The 21,731-nt window shown below is 40.5% G+C and overlaps 1 protein-coding gene across 1 annotated transcript in view; it reads left to right on the plus strand.

Annotated features, from left to right (window-relative positions):
- Window positions 1–21,731, plus strand: part of rpl7l1 (ribosomal protein L7-like 1) — a 23,406-nt gene extending 1,675 nt beyond the window's left edge. Inside the window, exons 2-6 of the mRNA XM_062551015.1 lie at window positions 6,840–6,948; window positions 14,480–14,643; window positions 18,377–18,514; window positions 21,028–21,137; window positions 21,259–21,731. Coding sequence (XP_062406999.1) covers window positions 6,840–6,948; window positions 14,480–14,643; window positions 18,377–18,514; window positions 21,028–21,137; window positions 21,259–21,467 — 730 coding nt within the window. The 3' untranslated portion in view covers window positions 21,468–21,731. The remainder of the gene's footprint in view (window positions 1–6,839; window positions 6,949–14,479; window positions 14,644–18,376; window positions 18,515–21,027; window positions 21,138–21,258) is intronic.

Raw genomic sequence — 21,731 nt, forward strand, 5'->3', positions numbered from 1 at the left:
GGGCCTCATTTATAAAACTTTGCGCAGGATGTACGCCAGAAGATGGCGTGCGCTCAAAACTCAGAAAGTGCGTGCCCACAGAAATATTCTGATTTATAAAACCGTGCGCACGCACGTTCCACGCCAATTTCCCTTTATAAATCAAGCTCTACTCTACATTTGCGGCACCTGTGCGTACCTCAAGACACACCCATAATTGCTTATAAATATTCAGCGAAACGCCCTTAATGAATATTGATGTCTGTGGACAACATGCCAAAAACAGCGGGAAAGACAAAAAACGCAACTTCATTGACTGTTTGTGGGTTCATAAATGGCGTGAGCAGCCACCGTTTCAGCGGATATCCACTGTCACCTACAACATAACTTGAATGAGTAAAGGGTGAATGTTTAGAAATGGTCGAAAAATTGCTACAAATTCTTTTACACACAGGATTTAAACACGATTCGCCCGCACCTACAGTAGAAGCATCGCGCACAGCTCCAGCATTCAGTCTGCGCCCAACGCTGCTACAGTATGTCTCAATATGAATCAGGCCAACATTTGTGAGCAACATGTCCGTGTCACATATATAACTTGGACATTGAGGGAATGAAAATGCTTCCTGTTAACAAAGGCACATTTATTTTCACTCGGTGGTCTTATAGCAATATGATTGCAGTCAATAGCACGGATCACATTTGGGAAATTAGACTGCATTTTTATTTGCCTGTTCACCATGTAAGGAAAGTTGATGTATTTTGGTGATGAAGCAGTTACACCTCCTAACACGTCTGGCAAAATTCGGCTGAAGGTTGGCTATTCCAGTCCGGTCAGCCAGTTCTCGATTCAGCCAGTGGCAAGAAAGCCGATGCACGTCAGCACTTACTGTATATAGCCTACCATTTGCAAGCTAACAAGCAACATGTTTGAGCCTTGATTATTGACAAATAACAAAACATGCATGAAAGCCATAAGTGGATAATTAACAAAACATACATAGGTATAGCCTATCAGCATGTCTTTCTCGCATCAAATAAGATGGAATTTTTGACGGGCGCACGAAACAACAATCAACCACGTTTTAGATTTTAAACAGGATTAGGTTAAGGCAATTATGTCATTGATGCGCGTCATTACGCGATGTTATGCTTGTGTTAAACTTCAATTATTGAACCAATTTCGGGTCGTTGTACCTGTTTCCTCCTGAGGTCGCAGTTTCTGCTTTTCCCTTTTTTGTGCGTACGCATGGGTCAGAGCTTGCGTGGAGGTGCGCACATTTTCCCGTCAAGTTCACGTTTTATAAATACCAAAGCTTGCGTAGAACGAGGCGTACGCATTCTTTTGTGCGTACGCATCGTTTATAAATGAGGCCCCTGGAGATTTTGAAATGAAAGACTAAAGCTACCATCTTTTGACCATATTATAATTTGACTGAACTATACTATACTCTGCTCGGTTTCAAGAATCCACGTTGTTCTATTAAATGTTGTGTTAAAGAATTAAACAGCCTTCCAACAGGTTGAAGCGGAACTTGCCACCAACGTTACCGATTAGTTTCAGTTTCTGTCGCGCAAACACGCACATGCATGCATGCGTTCAATGAACGCTCATAACAACACTTAATTGTGTTGCTCTGTGTTTAATCACATCGAATTAGCAAGTATTTCCTCCTGAAACTTTTGTTTTCTTTTTCTGTCGGGCCGCGGTTGCTCCAACCCCAATTCACTCCAGGCCTCACGGACGCAGTCTCTACATTAAGGACCAGTGTAGCTCCGCGGTAGCCTAGAAATCTAGACGCACCCTAGTTTGGCTTGCCAGGCTAGCTCCGCGGCCCATAGTTGGAGAAACGCTGCAGAGGAAAGAGTCCGTGCTGCCTTGCACTTTTGAAAGTCTGAGGAGTCACTCACGTTGCCGCCAACCTTGTTTTGATTTTGACGACGTATCGATTCGCATATTTTGAACCGACGTATTTTTTGCGTAGAACTAATCGATTAAGTTGATGCGTTGTCCCAGCCCTATTCTGTTATTCACTCTTGAGAAGCACAATGGCTGTCTTTGGATGTTCAACAGGCTACTTAGACTTGATGAGTAATTTAGGCAGTAACTTGTTGGCAATAATGTTTTTAACACCAGCAGCATAGCCTGCGTGCTTGCCTGCTTTCAGCAGGATTCATTAGGCAGGGCTAAGCGGGGGGAGCTGAGCTAGTAGGCTAGTCGACTCTGACTAATATGGTATTGTGGAAATTGCAATAGATAAAGTGAAGAATGTTTCACACTGACAACGCAACGGCGTGTTGTTTATAGTTTGATAAATAAAACCGTTGAGACAAACATGATGCCGCCCGTGATATCAACAATCAAGGTGCGCGTCATTATAGAGAAGGCATCTTTAACACAGAACAAAATAAATTGACGCGTCGTGTGGAACGCATCTCAGATTGTAGCCTAACTAACTCACAACACAGAATACACTTACCACAAGCGTGTAGTTAAGTAAGGGGATACATCTGAGTAACAGTATGGTGAATTATGCCCATAGTATCAGTAGCCTGTACTATAGCCTAGCAGGGGTGTCCAAACTACGGTCCGCGGGCCAACTGCGGCCCGCCAAGCACTTTAATGCGGCTTGCAGAGGATTCATTAGTTTATCATAGATCCAGCCCGCCACGCACTATTTTTCCCAGCAACGATGTGGTTAACGTTACAGCAAACTGCTTTACACTCTTATTTTAGAGAATGTTTGCAATGTCAATGTCAAAACAGCATGTGATTATACTCGTTGTAATCTCCATTGCAACAGATCTAATTTACGTCATGTTACTCATTTGATTGGGAACGCGTTGAGCGAGCACAAAAGGGAGAGAGAGCGCCGCTGGATCCAGCTGGCTTGTCGTTGATGATTACTGATATCTCCTTTTTTATTAGAAACCTTTAAAAGAAAAAACGCGAAGACAACAGTAGTTCCACTCCTGACAATTTATAAACTGTGAGAGGCATAGCCATAGGTACAGTAGCCATTGAGTGGAGCCGGCAAGAGCCTTACAGTGACAATGCACCATTTATAAATTAATTAAACCGCATTATATTAACTGTATTTAACAAAATGACTTTGTCATTATTATCATTAAAATAACATAACATACAAATGCTATCTGGCCTATGCTTAGAATGTTAAAAGGCTACATAGGCCTTAATGAGCTTCTAACAAAAGTAGGCTAATATTGATATGCATATCTATATCTATGGCTATATGTCATGTTTTGGCCCTTCAGCTAAGTTAAAAATAAAATGGACACAACAAAACAACGAAAACTTGATTTAAAAAAAAAAGATAGTCGTTTAGATTAATCGACTAATCGAAAAATTAGTCGAAAGATTAATCGTTAGAAAATTAGTCGTTAGTGGCAGCACTAATCCAGAAGTACCCACCCTCAGCCATTCAGTCGCAACTCTCTCTCTATGGCTCTGATCACAACTAAATAACAATAGCCTTCCCATGCTAACACTGGGAGTGAAAAGTTCTTGCATTGCCTTAAAGTAGCCAGCTGAGCTGACGTTCACAAGTCAGTTCTAACAACTTCCATTGTATGCTCTGTGTATTGCGTTAAACTGTCCCTATGTGGTGAACGGTTTTGAAGATATTAAAGCTTGAAAATTGATGAAAACCCATTTCATGTCATTTTGGGCATGCTAGAGCAAAAAATAAAAGGATCGCTAGTAACGTTAGCTAATGTTATGTAAACAACACAAAGCGGCATGTTTCTAATAGGCCTATTTAACCCATTTAGGCCGGGAAAGCATTGGCGCATTTCTACCATTAAGGCCGGGAGCGCTGTTGCGTCGTTCTACCATTGAAGCCGGGAAAGCGTATACGTCAATTTTAGCATTTAAGGGTTTTTTTTGCATCAGTTATCGGCCTCTGGGCCAATGAAATGCATCAGAATAGACACGAGGGAGTGTCGTGTAGTCTTGTTCCTCGTGACATTGTTTTTAAAATTTTCGAACACCCGTGGAGGACTTTGATAGCGAGGAGATATCGGAAGGTATGACTTTGAGGAGTTTCTCGGATTCGTTCATTATTGACTTTGGTGCGCTCCCACCCTCATGTTGCTTGCATTTGACATAGGGCTGGTAGGTTACAAAACTGATACCCTACTGACTCTGTTTATCTAATTGATGGATTTAACCCTGATTCGGATTAGGCTACACCTGCTTTTAAAAGGCGGAACATCACCACAAGACGTGTGTTGTATCATGTAGCACTCTGAGTCTTTTTAATGTGCACGTTCTATAATTAATGTAGTACTCACCAAAATCATAGAAATCAACATTGCAAAACGCATATCCCAGGCATATTTTCTTTGGCTGGTTAGTTTTTCGAACATTTATTTTATCTAATGACGGAAACATAATGAAAACATATCATGAGACTATGCGCGATTATTTTCCTCTAGCCGAAAACCTTGAGAATGAAATCTAATTAACTTTCACGTTCCTCTTAAAGTGACAGGCACTTGGGGCGCTGTGGCGCAGCAGGCTACAGCGCCCGTACCATTTACGGGTCCGAGTGCCCATGGGGACCCAGGTTCGAATCCGGCCTGCGGTCATATCCCAATCCCACCCCATCTCTCTCTCCCACTTGTTTCCTGTCTACCTCTTCACTGTCCTATATAATAAAGGCAAAAAGGCCAAAAAATATACTTAAAAAAAAAAAAAAAAAAAAGTGACAGGCACTCAATTAGACCTACAGTACATATCACCACTGTAACGTCAAGACAAGTGCAATAGTTTTGAAATTACTGAATATTTTTTAGCTATAAGTAATTATGCAGATCATAAAATACTATAAACTATTAACACAATATATGGAGTTTATGAATTCAAAATATGAAATAGAAACATGACAAGCCATCATTTTGTATGTGTGTGTGTGTGTGTGTGTGTGTGGAGGGTCAAGCAGAGACTAGGATCACCAGGACTGTCAATGATCACACATTATTCAATATTACTGATAGCGTCAAGGTGGTGGCCCCAATTTGCCTACATTTTTGGAATATAGTAAACACAGTCACTTTTTGAAACTATTACAGCTTGTGTAAGCCTATCAGTAAATTCTGACCATGCTAACAATATATAACCAGTCAACAGATGTCAATCAGAATGACAAGCTGTGGAATATGCACTCGTTTCTGATGAAATAGTGCTGTTCCTGCACTGACACAGTACATGTTTTATTTTTGTGAAGGTGTAACTAAATACAGGCTTTTTTTCCAGGCGCTTTAGGCCTTAATGGGTTAACAGAGAAAGCAATTATCGGAAGTTTAATTTTCAATTGTCAAAAGTAGTCAAAGCCCATATTAATGCAAAGCCTCCTCACAGAGTCAAACTTGTTGTATATTTTCTTTTTAGATTTACTTGAATACGGTGTAATGTACCTGGGATTTTTTACATTACATTAGGATCATGATTGGCTCCTCTTTGTAAACAGCATCATTTTTTGGAGCCATGCAAACCTGTATCACTACTAGGGTGGAATTGTTCTACAATATTCACTCATCATGCCAGTAAAATAGACCATTTTAAGTCTATCTACTGCAGAAATTCTTGTCTCAACTAGAGATGCACGATATATCGGCGGCCGATATATTATTGGCCGATAAGTGACATTTTTAATGTAACAGAATTTCGGCCGATAATTTGCGCTGATATTTTTTAAAGCCCTAATTTTCCCAACTACACAAGGCCCTTCTGGCTGCATGCTTCTTGAGCTTGGTTGGCTACTTCTTCCTGAAAATAATGCCAGCTGTGTGGATGTATTTCACCATTCTAACAAGATCTGCGTTTAATCTATCTATGCAGCCAAAAATCCTCTCTTGAACGATCTTCATTTTAGCCTAAGCAGAGAGCGAAACTCGGCCTACTCAGAAGTGAATTGTTTTGCTGGTGTGTTATGTCTGCACGTACTGCCGCGCTAGTCGGGGAGACAAGCAAAGTTTTTGGTGGAACAAATCCGTAGATAAGTAGTTCTAAGTGTTATATTTGCATTTCATTCGGTTGGGTTTTGTAATATTACCGCTGCAGCACTACATGTTGTGCGCAACAGAAGTTACTTTCACTGGACAGCACTCCGCTAATTTGGCCGTCTTTTTTTGTGGTTCGGCTGGAGGTGGTACATTGGGAATCAATTAGCCTACAACAAGATACAGTCCGAGGAGTTGCAGCTTTATTTAATTAACCGCTGCTAAAACTATACATACGTTTCCCATGAGACTCTGATTTGGTCGCTAGATTTTTCACAGCTTCTAGCCATATCTGCATTGAGTGTTTACTCCATATGAGAACAATTCATGCACTGTCCCTTGCCACTCATGCACTGGCACCTCAATGACGTCATGTTCACTTAAAGGAGCCACGCATAGGCCCAGGCTATTGTTGTTGACTGCTGTACCACTGAGGACTATTATGAGTTATGTCCATCACTGGTGGTATACAATTACTGCAATTAAATTATGCATTAAATGTAAATTTTTATTTTAGAATTTTGAATTTATTTTTGAATATTTGTTCTCCAACAGTAATATCGGTTATCGTATCGGTATCGGCCACAACAAGCCGATAAATATCGGTTATCGTTATCGGCCCTAAAATTCCATATCGGTGCATCTCTAGTCTCAACCAGTAGAAAATGCTATGAACACCTGATTATGCATGAAAATGTGTTATGTGTTCTAAACCATGAAGCCAAAAATACCGTTATTTTTGGTCATACCGCCCAGCACTACAATTCTGTTTTAATTTAATTCAGGTGTCAATATTTGTGTCCTAATTTCTTGTTTATCCTGTCCTATTTGGTCAGATCTCCTAAGGTGATCAAACTGGTTCCTGAGAACCTTTTGAAGAAAAGGAAAGCATATCGAGCTATTAAAGCAACAGAAGCAAAACTTGCACTTCTTCAAAAAAGGAAGGTAAGTCTGTTAACTCATTCAATCATTTTTCGATGGGGAGGGCTCATGGGTGGGCTTGGGAACCATCTGGCATTGTTTCAGGCTTGTAAACAGACTGTACTAGCGATCCGAACCGCTAGATGGCAGCACTGCCATTTGGATGATTAGTATCTGCCTGCAGAGTGCACATGCAGAGAGACATACAACAAGTAAACACACTGAAGATCGACCACAGTGGATCTAGTTTGCACGCGGTGCAGGGAATAAATACGCTTACTTGTTACATCAAGGATGGAAAACACGTGAACGGTATGATCCATTTACATTAGATATTGCCACATAGACTAACAACAACTTTGCTAGTGCTAGCTTGCTAGCTTGGTAAGTCTACCGACCTTGACGAGACTGACGAGATAACAGTGCAATCGTGGTTGACATACTACTGAACTGCAACATTAAAAAGTTGATTTTCACAAAAAGATCGTTTTCTCCATGTTTGGTCAAAAACAGGTGTTTTTAGCAAAACTAACTCATGTTCTACTGACGATTACTAAAGAACGGAAAACGATAGAAACAAACCGTTTTTTCTTGATGAAAGAGTGTCTACTCTTTCATTTGGTACCTTCGGTGTCTACATAGTCATAAAGCTAACCGTTCGGTGGATCTTGGAAAAACAGTCAAAATTCTGTAAAACGTCTGGCAGTATGGAGCGCTCTGCACCGAAAATGGCTGGGAGCCAATGAGTTAAGACTTGTTTCCAACTACTGGCTTAGTTCAGTTCTGCTCAGTTCAGCAGGGTTTGGAACAGAAGGCCAAATTGATTTGTGTCTCCACTAGTAAAATGACCAGCACTTGGTAGGCGGGCAACATGCACGCACAAAATACAGCTATATAATATTTACAGACTAAAAGCTCACTAATTTTAACTCAGCCGCCAGCCCGTCATTTTGCATATGAGTTTTCACGGTGGAAAAAAGGGAGCCCTCTGTTCTTAAAGCAGCCACACCGCTTTTATGACGAGACGCTATGCTATTCTGTTAACTCAGTTTTGTTGCTGTTATGCATGCAGGATTGGCCAGTTATATTAAATATGACATGTTAAGCCATATTTAAACAACAATGTCAATTTAATCAATGGCTTAATGAAAACAAAACAACACTATATTTTAGAGATGCACCGATAGATCGGCTGGTGACCGGAATCGGCCGATTTTGACGTGATCGGCCATGACCGGCGACCGGCCGGTCAGTCTGAGACCTGCTGATTTTATGCTGGTCAAATGCATTCGCACGTAATTGTAACAACATCACAGAGCTGAGTTAGCATAGTTGATGAAGCTAGCAAAGGCCAGCAGTGAGGGCTAGATAAAGCGCTAATATTGAGTTTTTCTATGCAGCAAACGCTGTGCTTTGCCATATTGTGTCATATTGCCATATTGTTTACTGAGCTGTCACTTCACTAGGCTGCGTACACAGCGCCCATCACTGCCCGTCCCTGCCGCTAATTGCGTGCCCACATCTGAACCACAAGCGCAGCTGAACAGATAACCGATTGTGACATTAAAAAGAATCAAACTTTAGCGACCATAGGCTATACTACAACATGATAATATGATGTCAACAAGCAGTGACATAGCCTACTGTAGCCTAGGAGTAGTATATCTCCACTTAGAGCGAGACACGGCAGGTGTAAACATTGTTTTGCTTTGGTTTGCCACCTTAGCATGTATTCTTTCACACTACTACAACAACAAAGTCCGATTTACACATTTAGGTGCTTATTTCATTACCTTTTGTCTACTCACGCCTGTAGGATAGGCTATAGTTCTTCTAAATTCACCAAAAGTTAGCATTCTAACGGTTCATACACTACCGCGACCGTGATAAAACATGTCCTTCGTGGGGTCATTGGAAAGCTGCGTTTCTCCTGTATAACGGTGTGCAATCCAAATATGGACACTTCCTTTGTATCCGCAAGCAATCGCGAAAGTTCAAAGACGAGTGTAGCCTGAGAACGCATGTAGGCCTAATTCACCTTTGGCTAAGCCCCGCCCCCCTTCGTTACTGTTGAGAAGTCCGTCAGTCTAACCCATAGACAGTAAAGGTCTAACCGGAGTTCAGACCGGAGTTCAGAGACCCATGAGGCTTTTTTACAGAGCCACGGAACTGTATTTCATTTAGAATCTGTTGAACAACACCAGTACGACATGGAGACACATGAATACAAATGAATATCTAGGTTTGTTGCGTGACAAACTTAAGACAGGGGAAAAATGGGACTCACTGATTTTAATAGCTAGCTGTGCTAGATAGACTTGCCTGCATGTTAGCCTACAAAGACACCTGGCTATGTCATGTGAGGAACTGGTACTGCAAATAAACGGAAACATAGTCTACATTGCGAAATGACAACTTTATTAATGTATGGTGATTAAATGGTACACTACTGTGCACAGCTTTTCTGATGCAAGCACGTAGCAGCGGTTAGCTAACTATACTAACGTTAGTTATCTATGAGTCTCCTCTGAGTGACAATCATATTATACACAATGCTGACAGTGCTGAGAACATCCTTGTTTATCTTGCATCCTTGTTTATATTACTTACTTTGAGTTGACTGTGTGGCTTAATCAACAGATGTGGTGGAGCTGTTTCATTACGGTTTGCTACAGAGTAACCCTTTGCTTAAAATAGGGAGCAGCTGGGAGAAGAGACTTTAATCTAATTTAACATAATTACAAAATAAGTATAATCAATATTGAAAGCCATCATTGTGTATCGGTGTTGCGTTAATCCCACACATTTCGTCTGCCCGTTCTTTTTCAATTTACATCCTATATAATCCTATAAAACCGGAAAAAAATTGTGGCTCCCAATGCATTTCTATGAAGCCATAACGTGAAACTGTCGGACTCTATCTTCATGTGCGGAGCTACTGCACTGCCATTGGCTCATCCGCGTTCGATAGGCGGGACTTAGCCAAAGGTGAATTGGCTGTTAGTTTTTTTTTGTTGTTGTCATTTTCCAGTATAAACATCTCAGCTTATGTAGCACCTATATGCACACCTAACTTTCCAGTTATACACTTATCAGTATTCTGAAGATATTTACAGTTGGATATTGAATGTGAGAATAAAAAAAGAGGTGTCCCATACAGTGCATTTCTGTTAGTGTGTGAAATGAATGTCCCACACTGGGAAGCATTATAGTTTGATACTGCAGCTGAAATTAGCCTTGAATAGAAGAAGAATCAGTCTGCTCACATTTTTTTACCAGCCATTCCATTATTTATAAGTTGATTTCATTTCCATATTAGCATGTTCTATTAAAGAAAAGATAGAAAATAGCTATTTGAGTGTGCTGTAAAGTGGTTAGAAGAAATGAAATCGGAATCGGCTAAAATCAGTATCGGCAGGTCAAAATCTATGAAAAATCGGAAATCAGAATCGGCCAAAATATTGCAATCGGTGCATCTCTACTATATTTTATAAACCATAGCCATACGGGCTAATAGACTAAGTGCATATTGATCAAATATGCCTTAAGACCCCTCTTGATTCTGACTTAACCAGTATCTATGTATTTGACAAATAAAAACCTTGAATGCTTGAATAACAATACAGTGCATTGCATTGCAATTTGTAGTGTAGGGCGATATGTAGCAAAATAAAGTGTTTGGAACATTTCATATAGATTTTTGCAAATTATGTTTTTTCACTTCCTCAGACCCTATAGTTTGCAAAACTACCTGTTTCCGATTTTTTCCCGGGCTGCACAGGCCCGAAATCCAAGATGGCGGATATATCACCAAAAATGGCAAATAATCGCCTTTTTAAACATTTCAAATGGACATATGGTATATATTAGGTATAATCATTATATATATATATACATTTTCTAAATAATTGAATTACTAAATATGACCATTAGTAACATGAGTCTCATGATAATCAACCAATAATGGGTGTAACCACCATTATGTTATTATGGTACTTTTATTTGCATACCCGTTGACTGATTATGTTTCCTTCACATAACCTAACTAGAAAAGCACTTCCGCAGACTTCCACCTGTATCGCTCTACCTAGGTTGTCATACATTTGAAACTAAACTATTCAGATCGCCACCACGTGGTCATACCATGCCATTACACCACAAAGCGAAAAACATAAACGCCTCCAGAACCCCGACGGTGATACGGATCACTCCCAAAATTGAAAAGTTTCTTCTGTGGGTCATTTCTGACCACCTCTGAACATTTTATCATTTGAATTAATATACTAGCACAGCCCTTGTTACTCGGAAACAATAAACAAAATGAAACGTGAGCTTTTTCAGGAAGAACTCAGTTCTGTAATCTTAACGATCTGATGGCAGGGGACCACCAGGAAAATGAACCAGCACTTGTGTGGTCAGACATGGACTTTTATAAAAGAGTTCAAAAGGTCATTAAAGTAGACTACATCACATGCCTACTACTACACTATATGTAAGAGACATGGGATGTATCTTTACTGGATAGGAGTTAGTATAGGAATAGCCTCCCCTGAGCTATAATAAGAAAATGTATCTTAATAATCACCCTGTTTGATCAGTTGCTATACTACAGTATATTGCCAAAAGTATTGGGTCACATGCCTTGACTTGCATATTAAATCCCATTCTTAATCCATAGGGTCCACCCTTTGCAGCTATAACAGCTTCAATTCTTCTAGGAAGGCTTTCCATAAGGTTTAGGAGTCTGGTTATGGGAATATTTTACCATTCTTTCAGAAGCGCATTTGGGAGTCAGCCTCCGCTCTAATTAATCTCCATGTTCCTTTAGTTTCAATGAAAGGAGCTCTGAATGCTTCAGCATTGACCAAGAGATTTTGGACAATTCCATGCTCCCAACTTTGTGGGAACCATTTGGGGATGACCCCTTCCTGTTCCAACATGACTGTGCACCAATGCAGAAACCGAGGTCAATAAAGACATGGATGATCGAGTTTGGTGTGGATGAACTTGACCTCCTAACCTCAACCTAATAGAACACCTTTGGGATGAATTAGAGCAAAGACCAGTCTCGTCGTTCAACATCAGTGTGTGACCTCACAAATACGCTTCTGGAAGAATGGTCAAAAATTCACACACTCTTAAACATTGTGTGAAAGCCTTCCCAGAAGAATTGAAGCTGTTAGTATCAGTTAGATATTTGAAAAAAGTGGACCAACATCATATTAAACCCTGTGGATTAAGAATGGGATGTCGCTTAAGTTCATATGCGAGTCAAGACCTGATACTTTTGGCAATATAGTGTTTCTGGAGGTTCTGGTTTCATCTGGAGGGAGATTATCATTTTTTTCATGCTCTTCCATTTCATTGCATGTGCCTCAGCCATGGTGCTACTTTTGTGGTCACCATAGATGATCTGTCTCGTGAACTTGTAACACCTCCTGTATCACCTCATCCTCAAAGTCAAGGCTATCTCCACACTGTGAGAGCTATTGCACAGGGTTCTTTGCCATCTGGTCATACACTGAATTCTTATCCTTGCCACAGAATCCAGTTAGGATCACATCCGATCATACAGTGCAGCTGCACAATGCAGTCTACCATCTTGTCAGTTATCAGATCACTGCAGGCTACCATATTCTACTTTCTCTTGATGTAGAGCATACCAGAAAGTTGCTTTGAGATTAACGCTGGTTCGACATAGGCATCATTACCAGCAGAATCAAGGACAACAGGTCCATGATAGCCTGATTCTCGCAGCATTGCGTAAGTGGAGAAGATGATAGTGTTGAGATGATAGTGTTTGCCTCAGACTGGTGAAAGCAGAAGTTCTGCATTGGTTGCTGGGTTCACAAGTTAGTACAGTGGGGGCCACCAGAGTAAACAATCTCTGCATCAACAGTTTGTGCAATGTCAGTCAGGTAGCCTCATATCAATTTGTGTAGATGCCCATGTTACTTACGCTACAAAGCAATGTGTTAAATGCTTTAGCCTTGACCTTGAGGAGGAAGTGTTGCAGGAAGTATCCAAGTTCACAAGACATGTCATCTGTGGTCACAAGAGTACCACAAGAGTAGCACCATGGCAGAGGCAGGTGCAGTGAAGTGGAAGAGCATGAAAAATAAATCATCTATCAGTCTCACCCCAGATGAAGATAGCTTGTGCCAACACTGCCTCTGTGACAACTACTTGGCATATCTAGCACGCCATCCCTCCCTGAGCACCATCCCATCAGACATGGATGGGAGTTGGTGGATGGTCATTGTCGCCCTGTCCGCAATACAATACCTGCTCTTCCAACTCATCTACCTGCATTGAGGGCAGTTGAAGACAGCACGGAAGATAGTAGTGCGAGTATGATTGGGAAGAAAATGAAAATGATGATGTGCAGAGTAGAATTTCATCAGATAGTGGTGATTCAGAGTCTAGTGAGGCAGAATGCTCTGATTCGGACTACTCTTCTATTACTTTAAACTTCTTGGATGGTGGCTGTCTTGGGTTTTGGGGTCAGAACAATGTGTTAATGTCAAAAGGATGTCAAAAACACAATCCTTATGGTCAATTTACCACAAAAATGTCTTCATGCATCATTTTAGGTGCTCTGGTTTTTATATCTCTTATACATGATTGTGTCAAGTTTGCCTAACAGGGTTAATTCATCAGGCTTTATGGAAAAGTATAATTGTGTATCATCTGCATAAGAATGGAAATGAATGTCATGTTTCCTAATTTAAGAACCATGGAGAAGCATAATGCAGGGAAAATAAGAGGGGCCCCAGTACTGAGCCTTGAGGCACTCCATATTTTATCATAATCTGGGTAGATGGTTCGTTATGGACCAGTACAAATTGTCGACAGTTGGTAAGGTATGATCTTAATCAAGTGAGTGCTGAGTCTTTGATGCCTATGGTATGTTCAAGCCTATCAAGTAGTATGTCATGATCTATGGTGTCAAAGGCAGTGTTTCTTCTAAACGTCACATTTGTGCCTTCCCAGATGGTGGCCATCTTGGGTTTTGGGGTCAAAACAATGAGCTAATGTCAAAATAATGTCAAAATCACAATCCTTATGGTCAATTTACCACAAAAACTGTCTTCATGCATCATTGTAGGTGCTCTGGTTAAAAAGTTCATTTGTGTATTAAAAATGATGTTTTTGCTCTACCAGATGGTGGCCATCTTGGATTTCAGGGCCAAGAGGATGTCTAAATCTCAAAATGAGATGTATAGGGTGTATAGAAGTCAAATCAGTCAACAAAATATATTTGCCAGAGAATAGTCACGGAATTACTATACTATATGTTATTTTTTGTGATTTTTCTGCATATATTGACCGCTATTTTGAATTTTGTCATTAAAAATGATGAAAAAAATTGGAAACAGGTTGTTTTGTATTCAATGGGGTCCTAGCAAGTAAAAAAACACTAGTTGCAAAAATCTATATGAATCGTTCCTAAAATAACACAATTCCCCTCACTATTGTACCATTTGTCTAGCAATGCATTTTATAGAGTATGTTGTAGCATTCATTTTCACTTTTTTGTTGTTGTTGTGATCAGGTACAGAAAGGAAGACCTCTGCGGTTCAAGCGTTTGGAAGATTTCCTCAAGCATGGAAAAAGACAACACCGTGATGAAAGACGTCTTCAAAGAGCCAATCACAGACCTCCTGTTGACCTGCCATCACCTAAAAACAGCCTGGCATTTGTTGTCCGAATCAGAGAGTAAGAGAATCGTATTGAAGGGGTAGTTGAGAATGTTGGACATAGGACCTAATTTCCACCTTAGCCAGTGTGATATAGGTCAGTGATTGCAATACATTTTGAGGGACTAGTTTCTCAGCAGCGGCAGAATTTTTCAATTTTTCTCCGTTTAGTAGTACTGCCTGAAACGTAAACAGAGAAACACACTCCATGCACTCCTGTTGGGACACCTACAGTAGGTGTTGAATTCAATTGGCCGGCCTCACGTGAGATCCTCACGAGACCTCACGTGTGAATCACGCTTATTTTATTGATTTTTCCCTAGTGAAGCTGCAATGACCCAAACAACCACCAGGTGGCACTTGTGAGCAGGGTTAGTGTCAGGAAAATCTTCCCAATATTAAAGACACAAGAACCAGACAAGTAGCATAATTTTCATTAACTACTCTGGTGCCAAGAGGAGAGAGTGACCAGAGAGGAGAAGTCTCCCCTCTCCAAAACAGTCTGTGAGCTCTTGGACACAAGACAGTTCTTTTATTTAACAAGCAGATCAAAACACATGAGAATGACCTTCAGTCGAGAGCTCCATCCTAACTCCCTAAATGTCTTATCTTTACCAGGTGCATAACTTTCCTGTGAGTCTCCCAAGTGAAACTGTGAATAACAAGTTATGAATAACAACTCTGTGAATAACAACTCTGAACACAAAGAAAGTGTGGATTATAACTTTGACGCACACAAGTGAAGTTCATAATGATGAATATATAAATGTATTTGTCAGTTAGGAATGTCAGTGTTACGGATCTCGATGGGATCATCAGATAGATAGATACAGTGCCTATAGAAAGTCATCATACCCTTTTGAAATAGTTACTTTTTTTGTCTTACAGCCTGAAATCAAAACCCATTAAAAAAAAAAAAATCTTTTCCAGTTTTATTGACAAATTTAGCTGTACAACATCAAAATAATGAAAAAAAGTCAACAGTTCTGAAAATTAATAAAAAATTTAAAACTAGAATAACAGGGTTGAAAAAGTCATCATACCCCTGACTTAATACTTTGCCCAATTTTTCATGCAGAAATGTTAAAATTTAGTCAAATTCTGTAGGGAATGGCGATGGACTGCTCTCTTCAAGTCAATCCACAGATTTTCTATAGGATTTAAGTCAGGGCTCTGACTTTGCCACTCAAGGATATTCACCATCCTATCCTTAAGCCACTGCTTTGTTCTTTTGGCAGTATGTTTAGGATTATTGTCGTGTTGGAAGGCGAATGACCTCCCCATCCTCAGCTGTCTAGGAGAGGGACGCAGGTTTTCCTCAAGAATGTGGGTGTACTTGGCAGCATCCATTTTTCCCTTCTATCCTGACCAATTGCCCAGTCCCCGCTGAAGAGAAACATCCCCAAAACATAATGTTGCCCCCACCATGCATCACAGTAGGCAAGAATGAGCCCAACAGGGGAGTCGGTCTTTTAACTTATATTAGCCTGCAGTAAAGCGCAATCATTGAGTCACAAGAAAAACATCAACTTAGTGATTTTTGGTTGGGCGCTTGTGATTTTTGGTTAGGCGCTCCTGACACTGACGACATCACCAGCCGCAACTCCCAAGGTAGTCTACGCCACAGGTGTGACTGCCCAGTCCTTGTTTGCAATTGAGAGTTTTAGAGTTTGAACTACTTTTTCTAGAAACACCAAATCCAGGGAACTTTCAAGGTTGCGATGCAGGTTAGCATACGAGGCTTTCTAGGAACACAGCCCAGAACAGTGAATGCTGAATGTCTAATTCTCTGCACAGCACTGTCTAAGCAAATAGGCTACATAAATTGGCTTTATTCTTCATTGGCGTTTTCTCTCCATGTTTGATGATGATAAATAACGATACGTTTCTCCTACATTGCACTACACCGTGCAAGAGCGCTTCAAGTGAGACGCGAACCTCGAATCCTCATGTCAAAGTGTGCAACGCTACCCATTGAGCTACTCAATTGCAGACACGACATGTGCAGTTTCTTTGCCAGCTGCTTTGAATGAATCTGTATGAAAGCACATAGCGTACATTCGCAAAGAGCAGAAACAATTGAATTTAATTTAGGCCTACAATGAGACGTTACATTTAGTTTACATGCAGTGGTGGTTTTGATTGTCGGTGGCGTTATTGTATCCCTTAGTTGCAATGCAATCATTCCCTCGCATGACGGCTGTAACCGCACGTAGGCCTACATTCCACTAAAAGCGGTTTGTAAATATGTCTTAGTGAGTTAGGAGTCTTCTCGTCATTTTAAGCTGTCCTAGGCTATGCCTCGTGAATTACTTTTATTGAAAAAAATTAGGAGTCCTAAAGCACTAAAGTGCTACCGCGGACTGTACTGCCACCTTGTGGCGGTAAGTTGTAATACAGTTGTAATACATTTCACGCAGGAGGTGGATCACGCAAAGCGTGACAGAAACGGCCATCACATTTCGACACCTACTGTAGGTAATATCAGTTCGCCGCTGCCGTCGCCTATCCTACTGCCAACTACAGGGAACAAAGTATGACTATTGCATTGCGTTGCATGCAACAATTACGCAAGCCCGTTCGGACACACTCTTATACTACGTAGGCATTGACATTTGGACTTCAATGTCCCAAATGTGTTTTCAATCGCGGGTTCTGCTGTGTGCCAGGTTAAATGTTGCCTGTGGTCCAGGAGCGGGATTAGGGTAGCCTACAGGGTGATGAGCGTCGGGAGGCATGGATACCCTCGATCCCCAAGGAGCTACCCATCGAATTGCGCTACGACCAAATACAAACTTTGAGCTATCTTGCACAAGCACATCAATTATATAAGGTCTATGATATGTTCATAATGCAACGCAGTCTGTTGAAATGTATAGCCCAAATTACATCCTGGCATCGTAGACCAAACCAGGCAATTTTGCTTCCACATAAGTATAGGCTAATCATGTAAGAAGCATCATATCATGATAAAATCGACAGCGATTAACTAACTATCTTGAAGATATTGGAAATGGCCAATATAGGCTGCGTAGCCTATACCTTCCTAAACATTTATACTGTGATAGCCTTTCCTGTTCACATAATCAGCCTCATATATGGCTGGGGCCTTTATAGGCACTTGTGCCATTAATGCACCCAATGACATAATATTGTATCCGAATGGTATCATAGTGATACCCATATGGAAAGTCAACAGCAAGGATAATTTCTGTACCACTTGGGGACACTTGAAGCATTGGTGACCTGTGAGTTGGTGAAACTCCATTTTAATGACCCTCGTGAGTTGTGGCCAGGAAAGCGGATGAAGTCGCGCACTAACCACTCCAGCGCAGACAGACTATGCACTGATTGGCAGACCGTAGCTTTCCCTATGCTCAGCATCTCATAAACTGTACAGAAAACTACACTTAACAAATAAATGGAGAGCTATGCAAATAGTTTGCAGTGAACTGAGGCAGGTTCACGATTGGTAACGTAGGGCTGGAGAAGGCTATTTATGTTATGTTTCTATAGTAACTAACATGCCGTGTTCATTTTGGAACGGAAAACCTAGAGTTACCGCAAACCCTGGGTTAACTTAACCGGTTTTGTGATAAAACCGGCTTTGTGTTATCACACTGGCTGAGTTGGAAATGAGATCCTTTGTCCAAAATTCCAAACCATTCCTTGCTTATGAAGCCATTTCTGATGTAGCTGTACAGACTTGAATAGATAATTATTAAAACATCTTATTTTACCTATGTGTGCAGGATAAAAGGTGTCAGTCCCAAAGTTATGAAAGTCCTCCACATGTTTCGACTTCGCAAGATCTTCAGCGGCACTTTTATGAGAATCAACAGATCATCTTTGAAGATGCTGAAGACCATTGAGCCATATGTTGCTTGGGGGTGAGTTCATTCTAAATGTATTATAGTGTTCCCTGAGATTTCTTTCTGCAACAAAACTGTTGAGTTTACTGCTGATAAAGCTGCCTAGCGAGGTGAGAACCTGATGAAAGGCAATAATAACATTGGACAGAATGTGTAATTTCACATGTTTTTTATAATTACATATTGAAAGCATTAACAATATTGATTAACCTGTTTCACGTCAGAGACCGTAGAAATGTGCAGCCCACAGATTGATTCAGCTTTGATATACTATACTGACTTGCCAACTTTATGATTAATGTTACTTAACATGCAAATTGGTACTAGAAAACAAACTTAGTTACAGGTTTTTAAATTAAATTGTTCAATGAAACTAACTGACATCAAAAGGAAATGAGAATATTACTGGGGAGCTACACCAGGCGCGTAACTGAAGCGTTCCATCCGCGAAGCGTATGTTGCAGAAGTTAATAATCACTATAATCAATGGAAGTAGCTACACCAGACGCGACAGTGGCGCGTACATTCGAAAAAAATAGACCCATCTTCTGAAATGGATTTTACGCGTTGCGAACGGAACGCTTCAGTTACACGCCTGGTGTAGCTCCCCTGTTACGGTAACAGTTCAGAGGAATGTAACTAGCTAAATTGTTACGGCTCTAGTATAGGATTTGGTGCTATCAGAGCTAGACATTAGAGAGGGCGCATGATGTGCAGTGATTCCCAGTATTAAAAACAGCAACAACAACAACAAAAACAGATCAAAGTGGCACCGAAATCCACGTTGTTATTCGATGTTTGACTACAGTTTGCATGGGGATCGGTGCCATAATGGAACTGGGTTTTGGTGCCCAACCCCACCCTTAGTTAGTCCCCTATATCAGGGGTGTCAAACTCATTTTCACCGAGGGCCACATCAGTCCAATGGTTGCCCTCAAAGGGCCAGATGTAACTTCTAAGATTTGTAGCACCAGCCACAAAATCTTTAGCATCGGTAAAACTTCTAAAATCGAGAAGAGCAAAAGGTATCAGCATGACATGTTCTTTCTTATTATTGTTAAGTTTTGTAAAAACAAAACACCACTGTCAGTTCCATACAGTTTGACATTTCAATGAGTGTCACTGGTCAGTCAGGAAGAGATCATGCCATGGATTCTTTTTTTTCATATTTCTGAGTTTTTAGATTCGAGTATATTCAACTTTACTGTCATTGTACGAGTGAAATACCAGTAACGAAATGCAGTTTTACATCTAGCAAGTGATGCAAACGAGTAGGCTAACTGTCATGTCAAAAAGTGCATCCATATGAAATGCGTCACTAGCCTACACCGTTCCATACACATACAGTAGAAGCGAACGGTCCCGGTGGACTTTTTCTTTGAAGTTTTAAAGTTGAAAGGTGTTGTGTGGATTCTATGTTGTTCGTTTTAAACTGAAATGAAAATGCAAAGCAACAGGGCGATTACTACAAACTACTACTTTCGCTTTTGGCCAAACAATCACTTGCTCGATTAGCAAGGATTTGGAGCTGGATTTTTTGGATAATAGGACTACACACAATTATACATGCCTTTTAAACGTAGACGTAAACGTATCACGTAGTTTACAACTTACATCGATTCCCCTCTCAAAGAAGCACACGCACTTCAAACAATCATGCGTTTCAAAGGCAGGCTAAACCGAGCGCGTAATTTAGGCGCTCCGTTCGCTAAAATAGTTTAAAATACTGGTCTATTTTGTTTTCACACGTTGCTATCACATCTGATGTAGCCAGTTGCACTGATCATAGAGGAAGGTGGTTGATGTTGCCTCCCTGTCAGTCTCACATGCGTGCATTGTATTGCAGTGTATTGCCTATACGCAAAAACTGTATCGGACCTTTTAAGCTCTCGCGGGCCACATACTGTATCAGACCCTTAAAGCTCTCGCGGGCCATATGAAATGACGTGGCGGGCCGCATCTGGCCCGCGGGCCTTGAGTTTGACACCTGTGCCCTATATAGTAAACACTACAGTCAGTGAGTGGTCTGAAGATCCTCTGTGACAGATTCATGATAAATGGACAAAATGGCAGGTGTTTCAAATGTTCACTCCTTCAATCCTCACAAAAGTTATTGTATTAGCAGTTTGAATCACATCAATCGTCATAGCTCAGCCAATCTTTGGCCAATTGCCCCTGAAACTTGTGAGTGCTTATTACCGTTTTGGGAGCAATCAAACTCCATTGTGTTAGACTGTTAGGCTCCCACAATGTTTTCTTGAAGCTGCAATTATGTTAATATCTGATGCTTAGGAAACACATGGAATGTTAAAACCCATGTGAAATTTCAGTAGTGGCAGCCCAGATTCAGTAATGGCGTTGCACTGCTATTGAATGTACTTGGGGGAAATGCTGCTTCCTTTGGCTTCCACTAGCTTCCACTGGATACATGTTTTAATATTTCTTTGAATTGTGACTATTTTTGGTTAATGGTGTGGTGATTTGAATTGACCATTATTTGACTAATATCGGTTCAATTTATAATTTTTAAGGTTTCCAAATTTGAAATCGGTCCGTGAACTTATCCTAAAGAGAGGACAAGCAAAGATCAATAAAAGGAAGGTTGCTCTCACTGACAACACTGTCATTGAAAAACATATGGGTAAGATTATTCACCTTCTCTTATTAAAGCTCATTTTAAATTATGGCTATAAAGCAACCACATATTGCATATGTTGATTATTAAAATATGGAATACTTTTTCATTTCATTTCAATCATCAGGTGAACATGGTATCATCTGTCTGGAGGACCTCATCCATGAAATATATTCGGTTGGAAAGAACTTCAAGGCAGCGAGTCATTTCCTCTTGCCATTCCGGTTGTCAGTGGCTCGCCATGCAGCCAGAGACCAGGTTGGGCTCTTGAAAGAAATTGGGGATGCTGGACCTCGAGCAGAAGACATCAACAGAGTTATAAGACAGCTGAACTAAAGGGACTTGAACACTTTACATTGGAAAATATTATGTTCTATTCTGTTGCAAAATTCCTTTCATCACATAATCAGATTGGTATACCAACTTGGTATTCTTTTGTCATCAGCTGTATCTCCATCCATTCGGCTAGTCAGTACTGGAGTCATCTTTTCATGCTCCAGCTTGAACAATGAAAGTGTGATTTATTCTGTTGTATTTTTTTTTTTTCATAATTGCTAGTGGAATGTAAAAAAATTCAATAAATGTTTTTTTTTTTTTTAC

This window comes from Sardina pilchardus, chromosome 12 (genome assembly GCF_963854185.1).
Source record: "Sardina pilchardus chromosome 12, fSarPil1.1, whole genome shotgun sequence".
Classification (NCBI taxonomy): Eukaryota; Metazoa; Chordata; class Actinopteri; order Clupeiformes; family Clupeidae; genus Sardina; species Sardina pilchardus.